Source organism: Sarcophilus harrisii, chromosome 3 (assembly GCF_902635505.1).
Source record: "Sarcophilus harrisii chromosome 3, mSarHar1.11, whole genome shotgun sequence".
Lineage (NCBI taxonomy): Eukaryota > Metazoa > Chordata > Mammalia > Dasyuromorphia > Dasyuridae > Sarcophilus > Sarcophilus harrisii.
Window position 1 is genome coordinate 277,009,497 of NC_045428.1, and position 11,325 is coordinate 277,020,821.

The following is an 11,325-nucleotide window of genomic DNA, read 5'->3' on the forward strand; positions in this document are numbered from 1 at the left end:
TGTAGAGATGCATTTAATGGTTTAATAAGTAAGAATCAGTGAACACACACAGTGTACTGAGAGTTCAGAGAAGGAAGAAATCACTTCTATCCTGAAGGATCATGGAAGACTCCACAGAAAGAAATGTCATTGAAGCTAAGGTTTGAAGGACACATAAAACAAAATATACTAAATGTAAGAGATGAAGGAAAGCTTGAAATGTGCCTCCTAATCAGTGGAGAGGCTAATCTAAAGTTTAATATAAAGTATGAATGGAAAAGTGGGCAAAATACAGAACATGAGAAACTTTGAACACTAAATTGGGGGGGGGGGTGTTGGATTTTATTCCAAAGGTAATAGAAAAGCATCAAAGATTTTTGAGCAAGAAGTATGGCAGGATGAAAATGGTGTAGTAGAAAGATTAATTTGGCAACTTCATAACTGAAGTTATGAAGAATCAGGCATGACTGAAAAAAAAACTAAAGGGGGCTGAAAAAGAGCTAACACAATCTCTTCTAGGTAGAAGATTTAAAGGAGAATGAGTTGGGAGGAAACTATAGCAGCTAAAGCAAGAAATAATGAGGGCCTGAGCTAGGAGAGGAACATCAATAATGGAAAGGAAGGGATGACTATGAGAGATATTATGTTTGTAGAATAGACAGGACTTGACTTGTCAGTCGACTAGAAGTGAGGGGTAACTACTGCAAAGTAAGTCACTAAGTGTTTATTAAGGACCTACTATATGTGGCACTATGCTAAGTACTGGAGATATAAAACGAAGTAAAAGACACTTTCTGCCCTGCTAGAGCTTACAATCTAATGGGGAGGACAGCATGCAAATAAATATATACAAATAAGCCATATTCAGGAGGGGAAAAAAAGGAAATAATAAAGAGAGGGGAGATGCTAGAATTGAGAAAGACAGGAAAGACTTCTTCTATAAGAGTCAATAATGACTATCTGTTATGAGTCTAGGTAAGTGGTTTCTTGGGAAGTCGGGAAGGAGAGCAGTGTTATTTCATTAGCTAGCACTGAAGAAGAAAAAAAACTCAGTGCTTTTCATACTCTAAAACATGTTTCATTGAAGTGTCAGTTTTATTCAGTATAATTCTATAAATGTATAGCACACAGTTCCAACTTTTTCCATTCCTGTTCTTTATCTTACTAAATAAATAGTATCTTAATTTAGCTGAACTAAGCAGGACTTCAACTTTGTTGAAGTTAAGACAAATGGAATGGATCTCACCATGTTCTTTCTCTTTCTCTCCCTCTCTCTCTTTCTTTTCTTCTCTCCCCCCCTCTTTCTCCCTACCTCTCTCCCCCTCTTTCTTCCTGCCTCTCTCTCCTCCCCCTCCCTCTCTCCCTTTCCTCTCTTCCTCTTTTTCTCTCTCACTCCTCTTCCTTCCTCTCTCTCACCCCTTCTGTGTCTTACTCTCCCCTACCCTCTTCCTCTCCCTCTTATTCTCCTCCTCCCTCTCCCTCTTATTCTCCCCCTCCCTCTCCTCTTCCCTCTCCTTCTCTCTCTTATTCTTCTCCTCCTTCTCCCTCTGTCTTATGCTCCCCACCCTCTCCCTTTCCCTCTCCCTCTTCCTCTTCTTCTTCCCCTCTCTCTCTCTCTCTTCTCCTCTTCCTTCCTGCCTCCTTCTCTCTCTCCCCTCCTCTCCCTCTCTTCCTCCCTTCCTCCCTGCCTCTCTCTCTCCCTCCCTCCCTCCCTTTCCCTCTCATCCTCCTTTTCTCCCCCTCTCTCTCCTTCTCTCTTTCAATAGAAATCCCATTAGCCAGCTTAAGAGGAGAGCAAGGTCCCCGTGGAGAACCTGGCCCAAGAGGACCCCCTGGACCCCCAGGTTTACCAGGCCATGGGATACCAGGAACCAAAGGAAAGCCAGGCCCCCAAGGCTACCCTGGCATTGGCAAACCAGGTATGCCTGGAATGCCTGGAAAGCCTGGAGGCATGGGCATGCCTGGGGCAAAAGGCGAAGCTGGACCCAAGGGGGAGATTGGACCTATGGGCCTGCCTGGGCCTCAAGGCCCCCCAGGACCTCACGGACTCCCTGGCATTGGAAAGCCAGGTGGCCCAGGGTTCCCAGGACAACAAGGACCCAAGGGTGAGCCGGGCCCCAAAGGACAGCCAGGGCCTCCAGGTCTCCAAGGGCCCAAAGGAGACAAGGGCTTTGGGATGCCAGGTCTGCCAGGACTAAAGGGTCCTCCGGGAATGCACGGACCTCCTGGGCCTGTGGGACTGCCGGGAGTAGGCAAACCAGGAGTGACAGGATTTCCAGGGCCACAGGGTCCTCTCGGTAAACCAGGCCTGCAAGGTGAACCAGGCCCGCGGGGTCCCATAGGCGTACCTGGGATTCAAGGCCCACCTGGCGTGCCTGGAGTTGGAAAGCCAGGTCAGGATGGCATCCCTGGACGACCTGGATTTCCCGGTGGCAAAGGGGAACAAGGATTACCTGGGGTGCCAGGACCCCCTGGCCTTCCAGGGGTTGGGAAGCCAGGGTTCCCAGGGCCTAAGGGTGACCGAGGTATGGGGGGTCTTCCTGGAGCTCTTGGACCTCAAGGAGAGAAGGGCCCCATAGGTGCACCCGGAATGGGGGGGCCCCCAGGGGAACCAGGCTTGCCTGGAATTCCAGGTCCCATGGGACCTCCAGGTGCTATTGGCTTTCCAGGGCCCAAAGGAGAAGGTGGAGCTGTGGGGCCACAAGGACCATTGGGTCCCAAAGGCGAGCCAGGGTTACAGGGTTTCCCAGGGAAACCAGGTTTCCTTGGTGAAGTAGGACCCCCGGGCATGAGAGGTTTGCCAGGTCCAATTGGGCCCAAAGGGGAGGCTGGGCATAAAGGTTTACCAGGTATCCCTGGTGCCCCAGGGCTTATTGGACCCAAAGGGGAACCAGGAATTCCAGGTGATCAGGGTTTACAAGGCCCATCTGGAATTCCAGGAATTGGGGGGCCAAGTGGTCCAATTGGACCTCCTGGACTCCCAGGTCCTAAAGGAGAACCAGGTCTACCAGGTCCTCCTGGGTTCCCTGGGGTAGGAAAACCTGGAGTAGCAGGACTCCATGGACCCCCAGGGAAGCCTGGGGCTCTTGGTCCTCAAGGCCAGCCGGGCCTTCCAGGACCCCCGGGACCTCCAGGTCCCCCGGGGCCCCCAGCTGTGATGCCTCCCACACCACCAGCCCATGGAGAGTATTTGCCAGAAATGGGGCCAGGGATTGATGGAGTAAAAACTCCACATGCTTATGGAGGCAAAAAGGGCAAAAACGGAGGAGTAGCTTATGAGATGCCTGCCTTTACAGCCGAGTTGACCACGCCCTTCCCACCAGTGGGGGCTCCAGTAAAGTTTGACAAATTGCTCTACAACGGCAGACAGAACTACAACCCACAGACTGGCATCTTCACCTGCGAAGTCCCTGGTGTCTACTACTTTGCATACCATGTCCACTGCAAAGGAGGAAATGTATGGGTAGCTTTGTTCAAGAACAATGACCCTATGATGTACACGTATGATGAATACAAAAAGGGCTTTCTGGATCAGGCCTCAGGGAGTGCTGTGCTACAGCTTAGACCAGGAGACCGGGTTTTTCTCCAGATGCCCTCAGAGCAAGCTGCAGGACTATACGCGGGACAATATGTCCATTCCTCTTTTTCAGGATATTTATTATATCCCATGTAAATTTGTTTTTAAGTAAGAAAAATACAAGGAAACAAAAAGACAGCAAAAGAGAAAAGTGAAGTGACAGAAACAAACTAAACACAAAACACCTAATTGCTTCAAAGTGTTTATACTGTTGAAAAGTTATATTTAAATGGAAGTTTGGACCATCATATAAAAAAAAAGTCAAAAAACAATAAAAATGCAAGTTTAATGTTCTGCAGAGCTTGTTATTAAAATGACAGGAAGAATCTATGTATCACATTTCTAACAGATGTTCTGTACCCACTGAATCATATTAGCAAATATACATTATACATTTCCACAATACCATGCTTTCTAAAGTTGTCAAAATATTTCATTATGAAGGATCATAGCTAACGCAAGTCATTCATTCATATTGTTTACTTCAAAGTACACAAGAATAAATCTTAAAGAAGCATCAATGACCAAAAATAATAATAATCACATACCATATTTACTTACATCATTTACCCCATACTTTCACAATAATTTTACTAGTGAAACACAGGAAGGGGGAAATTATGTAGTAATACTACCTTTGCAGAGGTAATCTAAGGTAATGTACAACATCCAAAGGATAGCTCCCTTCCGACCAGCTGCTGGGGTTTTGGCATCAGGATTCTTACTTGGCACAGGGTTGTTACTCAGTGGGAGCCACTGAATCTACTAATCAACAAGTATTTATTGAGTACCAGAAGATGTTGAGATGATGTACCAAGAAGGGCCCTGGAGGACACAAAAGGACAAGTTATGGACTGTATCTTCAAGATGCTTACAATGTTGCTGGGAAATGAGAATAGTGGTTAACCTGTTTATTCCTGAAATATTACTTTTCCCTAAGGTTTCTTTCATATGCTTTGGTTCTTATTATTTTTTACTAGATCTAACTAGACCAAAAAAAAAAATCTTGGAAGTTATTTGGGAAGAAAAGAGATTGGAGTCAATGAAATAAGTGCTCCCTACCCTCAGTAACCTTCAGATTTTGTATGATATTCATTACTAATAGCAGGCATCAATTGTAAATTAAATGTATATTTATAAAAAAAAATTAATATAGCCACTGTGAAGCCATAGCCAGAGAGAAGACAAACTATAATTTCTCAATCACTTTTCAATGTCAAAGGGACTTTCTTGCCTAACAATAACTATGAAAAATCAATTCAAACTATTTTAAGGTTGCAAAGTAACTTAAAAAAAAACAGGTAAAAAAAAAAAAAAACTTCAGGATTCTATGGGAAAATAAACCTTTATTTGAAAATCAATCTCTGGAACTTGAAAGTAAGACCACTTATGGTTTTCTGATGTATATGATGAAAAATGATATCAAGAATTGTTATAGAAATAAATTGCTGAAGACCCAATTATAATTTCAGAGGACATAACATCATATGATTTTCATGTTGCCCCATAGATTAAAGAAATGGTATGATAAAAGTTTACTACACAACTGAAGACATGCATTTTCATCTCTATATTTAATTGTGTGCTTGCAAGACAGTGTGACAAAGTAGACAGATGTCCTAGAATTTAGGAAGACCTGGATTCAAGTTTTGTTTCATACACTCACACAAACACATTCTCTCTCTCTCTCTCTCTCTCTCTCTCTCTCTCTCTCTCTCTCTCTCTCTCTCTCACAAACACACACACACACACACATGTTGGAGAAATCACTTACACTCCAAAATTGTCACTAGGCAACTATAAATTGCAAAACAGTGCCCACTGAACCAGTAAAAGGATCTATTTCTCTGGAAGGCTGTTCCCTACATCAATGAAAATTATAGAATTAGAAAAAAAAAATTTTTTTAAGTTCCAACAATTCTTATTTCACTACTTCAAGAATCTATAATTTTTAAAAAGTGGGTCCATCACCACTAAAAATAGCCACTGTGAAACTTCAACTAGAAAGAAGACAATCCTTTCTCAATTGCTTTTCTAGATCTCATCTCCTCTAAATTTAATAGGTAATCTTCAAGAGCTGCTGCAGCTGAAAAATCTCTTCACCCTGTCTCTGGCCAATAGGTTGATAAGCCTTTGCAAACTTAGCTAGGTTGGTTTTCAGACAATAGACATATAGTTCATTAGCAGCCCACAAGTGAAGCCTTCCATGTATAACAGAATCTGCCCCAGCTTGCACTTCACTGGGATAAGCTTTCCAGGACCCAGAATCATCTTCATTCCAAAATAAGGCATCAGATCGGGACCTTTGTATAGATTTAATTTCTTCAGAAAAGGGAAAAACATTTTAATTACTTCCAAGTAGGTATCCAGAGACCTAAAGACATGCTCACTTGGCATATTTGTTAAATACAGAGTTTTAATGCAGCAAGATAACCTATGGCAAAGGACATTACTTTAGAAGGTACCTCACCTCAAATATAGAGTACACCAAAAAATGAACAGACTGGTTGGTTACTTTATTGAATTTCCACATAAATCTAAGACTTATTGAGAGCAAATCATTTCTTCTGGTCTCAAAGAAACAAAAGAGCCACTTCAAACTTATTTCTGCCTGGCTATTGACATGATTAGTAATGTGGAGAATAAAGACAATACTCTAAAAATTCAGATTGTAGCATAGAAGAAAAAAATGAGCAGGAAATAATTAGAGAAACATGATATAAACACAGTGTGTAGTGTATATTCCCAATGCAAATGACTTCTAATGGAACTAGTTCTAATTAGTTAACTAAATTAATCCAGAAAAAATATTTTTATTGATCTGATATACTTTCTCTATGTGAGATATGGAAGACAAGTTTTTTTTTTTTTCCTGAAGAGGGCTGAAAATCAATGAATTTCTTGCCATAAAATAACTTATTCACTACTACTTGAATGCCAAAGGTTTTCATCAAAGAAGCTTCAGCATTCATTTTCACAGCAGATAGCATCTGATAGATATAAAGTTTTTATATCTATTCTCTCAAATGATTAATGTGACAAGAATAATGGGTTCTTGATGGGACAAATAAACCTCACATAGTATAATACAAATCGGTGTTCCATCTGGTGTATGAGTAGATGCTTTCAAATTAACTTGAAATAAAAATGGTCAACTGGGGCAACTCATTTGTGAAATAGTTTCCATATATATATATATAAATATATATACACACATTCCAGTTAGTTCTCCATCGAAGTGAGGAGAAATTTCCTAATCAACTGAAATGAAATTTCACTTATCAGAATTAATAATAGTTGCTTCCAAACTTATTTATTGGTTGTGTTACTTATTTGCCTAAATTTGTATATTAGCAGGCATAAGCTTCTAATGTGTAGATGGCGGGGAGGGAGAGGAAAAATCCTATGCAAGTACTGTTTGTTCTACAATGGTGCTAATCTCATAGCAAAATGATGAATTTTTTCACTTAATTTAAAAACAGAGTTTAAAATAATTATCTATATGTGTGTGTTTCCCCTTTGAGTGTTATATGTTATACTTTTGCTTTGGTGTAAAAGCAGACCTAACATGAATCTGTTCTGAACAATAATCTCTATTTAATTAGAAATTAACTAGAATTTGACCATAGGAAAAAATGGACAAAACAGGCATTACCATTATTTAAGTACAGAATTTTAATGCAGCATGATAATCTATGAGGAGGGAAAAAACTTTAGTGGGTGCCTAACCTCAAATATCTTACAGAATATGTCAAAGAGTAAAAAGACTGGTAACTTTATTGAGTTTCCACTGTAGATTTGAGACTTGTCAATAGCAAATCATTTTTGTATTTAAATTTTTGTACTGATCTGAAAAAAAATTCTTATTAAATATCTTTAAAAGTATTCTTCTTTTGTTTCTCTTACTTAATATTATTAGAACCACATATAGTCCTTCGATATGGTACAGGTATGACCCACATGGTGTAGTATCAAGAAGATTGGTCTTGGAATTAGAAGACATGTCCTAATTGTGACTTATTAGCCATGCAACCCTGGTTTTCTCCTTCTGTCAAATGGGGATAATAATATTTGATTAGTTTCCTGATAGAGTTAAGGAAACCTTCTTAAAGCAATAAGCCTTAAAATAATAATATAAATGTGAGTTTTTATTGATTCCCTCTACAATGAGAGACTTCTGGGTGAATAGCACCCATCAAAAACTTAGTTGTTCTAATACTATATAATGACCAGTTCTGATGGACCTGGCCATCCTCAGCAATGAGATCAACCAAATCATTTCCAATGGAGCAGTAATGAAATGAAACAGCTATGCCCAGCGAAAGAACTCTGGGAGATGACTAAAAACCATTACATTGAATTCCCAATCCCTATATTTATGCCCACCTGCATTTTTGATTTCCTTCACAAGCTAATTGTACAATATTTCAGAGTCTGATTCTTTTTGTACAGCAAAATAACGGTTTGGTCATGTAAAAAAAAAAGTTGTTCTATATTATTCTACTTTGCAAATCATGAAAGAAAAAGAGACTGTGATAAAGAAGCAGATCTGCTTCAAGACATTCACTAATTTTAATATGTTCTGTTACTTTAGAGAGGTCCATTTTATACTTAGCCATCATGATGTCCAGTTCTGCAATAACAAGATCATTTCCATGTCCTGATACAAAGCCCCATACTAACACTGTTTTTGACAGTATGATAAATACTAGAAAGAGCTGCCAAGGGAATTTATGGATCATGAGTCCCTAAAGATCTTCAATAGGAGACTAACTTCCCTACATAATGATCAAATCAGATGACTTTGTAATATCCCTTCTCAAACTTTTATTGCATATGTGTGTGTGTGTGTGTGTGTGTGTGTGTATTTTTTTATTTTTAATTTGGCATTGTCGATAATGTTTCAGGCTTGACATTTTGACTCCTGAAGTCAAAAAGACTCATCTTTCAGAGTTCAAACTAGCCTCAGATACCTACTAGCTGTAAGCCTAGGCAAATCACTTAACTGTCTTTGCCTCAATTTCCTCATTTGTAAAATGAGCTGAAGAAGAAACTAGTAAATCACTCCAGTATCTTTGCCAAGAAAACCCCAAATGGAGTCACGAAGAATCAGACATAACTGAAATGACTGAATAACCACACAATGAAAAAATGGAGCTTTTTCACGTGGCTGAAATAAAAGTGAAACAAATGGCCTGAAAACATAAAGAGCACATTGTAAATGTTATCTTAATCTCTACTTGTCCCCTTTGCAATGACCTTTTTACTGCACCAAAAAGTATTCTCCACTCAGCTCTGGCTGAAAATATTACAAAGATTTCCAGTCTCAGAAATAAACACTAACAATTGGCATATAAAGATAACAAAGATATTCTGCACTTATTCTCTAATCAAACTACCTACTATCTGCTGTAGATTACTGACTTCTGAAGTAATATAAAACCTCACTAATTCAGTTATTCAGTAAACTTGTTTTGGAAAGTAGCAGTTTCTTGGTTTAAAAAAGAATCATTCTGAATTTAACAAATAATCAAAAAAAAAAAAAAAAAAAAAAAAAAGAAGCCACTTCCATACACAAATTAGAAGAAAAAGAAGATTAATGAAGAACCACAAAGTACCACATATAGTTTGCTTTTTGTTCTTTTGGCTACACATTTTCTAGTTTCTTCCATAAAACCTTCCCCAAAAATAAAGACAGAAAAATCAAAATATAGTCAAATAAAATGAATCCATATTTTTTGCCAGGTTCCAAAACGTATCTCATTCTGTACCTTGGTTATCAGGAGATGGGTAGCATAACTCAGCATCTGGAGTTATGATTGATCACTGCAATGATCAAAATTCTTAAGTCTATTAAAGTTATTTCACTTACTAAATTATATTTGCTTTCTAAATTCTCCTCCTGATTCTACTCCCTTCACTTTGCACCACTATATGTCTTTGCACGTGTTTTTCCCCCAAACCACTCTTTCTGTCATTTCTTTCAGCCCAATAGTATCCCATTGTACTCATTTAATGCCCATGTTATTTTTCTTTCTTGACTGCAAAGAAGAAAAAGCTAATTACAGTTATTCTGTTATCAACCATGATTCCCCAGAAAAGATTTCTGATGAACCCCGATTTTTTGATACTTTCATTTTCAAAACATACTGGTCATATCTGATATGGTAAACAAATAAAGAAGAAAAAGAAACAAGCAAAACATTTTATTTCTTTGCTTAAAAATAATTGCTACCTAACCAAACCACAAAGAAATTCAATCCACTAACTTCTGGGATTAGATGTAATCAGATTTAAATCACTCAGAAGTGAGCACAGCAGCCCACTTTAACATTGTGTTCCCTAAGCATCAATTGTGAACTGTTGAAACATAGGACCCTCTACTAATAATTTCCTTTAAAACATCCAGATCCCTCAACCTTTCCAGGGATTTTTCCTTGTCCTCTCATTGTAAGTAAAAATAGATTTTTACTAGACTCAAAAGTACATTAAAATCAAAGTTTGTGAATCATATTGAGACCTACTTTTCACATCTTGTCAAAACTACCAAAACCAAAAAATTAATTTAGTGATGAGTATAGCCAAGTCAAATCTCATTTGACAAGTGAACAACTGGAAAGACTTTTCACATCTGCTCTTCATTCATTTATTCATTTAAAAGTGGTGAAAGACCAAAGTTGATGGCATCTATACAATTCTCTGCAAGCGTACTATTTATGCCTTTCCTAATTGAATATCATCTATCCTTGCCATGCTCTAGGCCAAACCTGTGTCACCACCAGTAGGAATTTCTCATACTCCTAAGGCAGATGCTTGTACACAGTAATCAATAAACGCTTACTGAATTAAACAAAGGTGATTTGCACTATACCATCCACACAATCATCTCCACAAGAGTAGTTTTGTCCTGAATTGTGATTTCACACACTAAAGTACTCCCCGCAAAGAAACTCTTAGCAATCATGTCTACATCATATAATCTTAGAAAAATTAAATAATCTATCCAGACTAACACAGCCAGAATGTGTCAGAGACAGAACCTCAATCCAGACCTTCCTAAGTCAGTCCAGCTCTCTTTGACATTGTGTTCCTCCTAATATGACTATATAATATGTTCAATATGACTCATAACAGGAAATAAAGGCTTAGAATTCTGGGCCAGAAAGGATCTCAAAGGCAATTTTGTTCATCATCGCCATAGGACAGATGAAGGCCTAGAAAGGTTAAAAAACAAAAAACACTCCAAGGGTCACACTTTTATTCATTCAACAAGTATCAACTACTTACTATGCTAGAGGAGGCCTAAAAATGCCATACCTACTACATGCTAGAGGCCAAAGATACAAAGACAGAAATGCAATAGTCCTTATCTTTAGGTGAATACATTATAATGAGAGAGAAAGAACATAAATACAGATAAATCAATATAAAATTTATTAAAAAAAACAAAATAACTCTTGAGAAAAGGGCACTAGCAGCTGAGGGATTTGGGATAGACCTCAAGTATATAATAACATTTGGGCGGAAGGCTTATAAAAAGTTAGGGATACTAAAAGTGATCAGTAAAAAGAGAATTCCAGGCATATGAGGAGAATATTGTCATGAATAAAAAAGATAAAAATATTAAATATTGGGAACAATAAATGGGACAGTTTAGCTGGAACATAGAGGGTACATGAGACAGGGAGAAGAGCTAGGTATATGGGTAATTAAAACATTATTCTCATAGCTGTCGTCCATGTTAAAAGCAGTTATCTTTGACTTCTATT

The 11,325-nt window shown here is 38.6% G+C and overlaps 1 protein-coding gene across 6 annotated transcripts in view; it reads left to right on the forward strand.

Annotated features, from left to right (window-relative positions):
* Positions 1-7,447, forward strand: part of COL8A1 (collagen type VIII alpha 1 chain) — a 216,808-nt gene extending 209,361 nt beyond the window's left edge. For 4 of the 6 annotated variants that reach the window (XM_031959554.1, XM_031959556.1, XM_031959557.1 and 1 more), the window contains one exon: positions 1,746-7,446. In XM_031959554.1, coding sequence (XP_031815414.1) covers positions 1,746-3,652 — 1,907 coding nt within the window. In that variant the 3' untranslated portion in view covers positions 3,653-7,446. Of the gene's footprint in view, positions 1-1,745 lie in introns of all 6 variants that reach the window. The other 2 variants (XM_031959558.1, XM_031959559.1) reach the window with 1 other exon arrangement.
* The last annotated feature ends 3,878 nt before the right edge of the window (positions 7,448-11,325 follow it).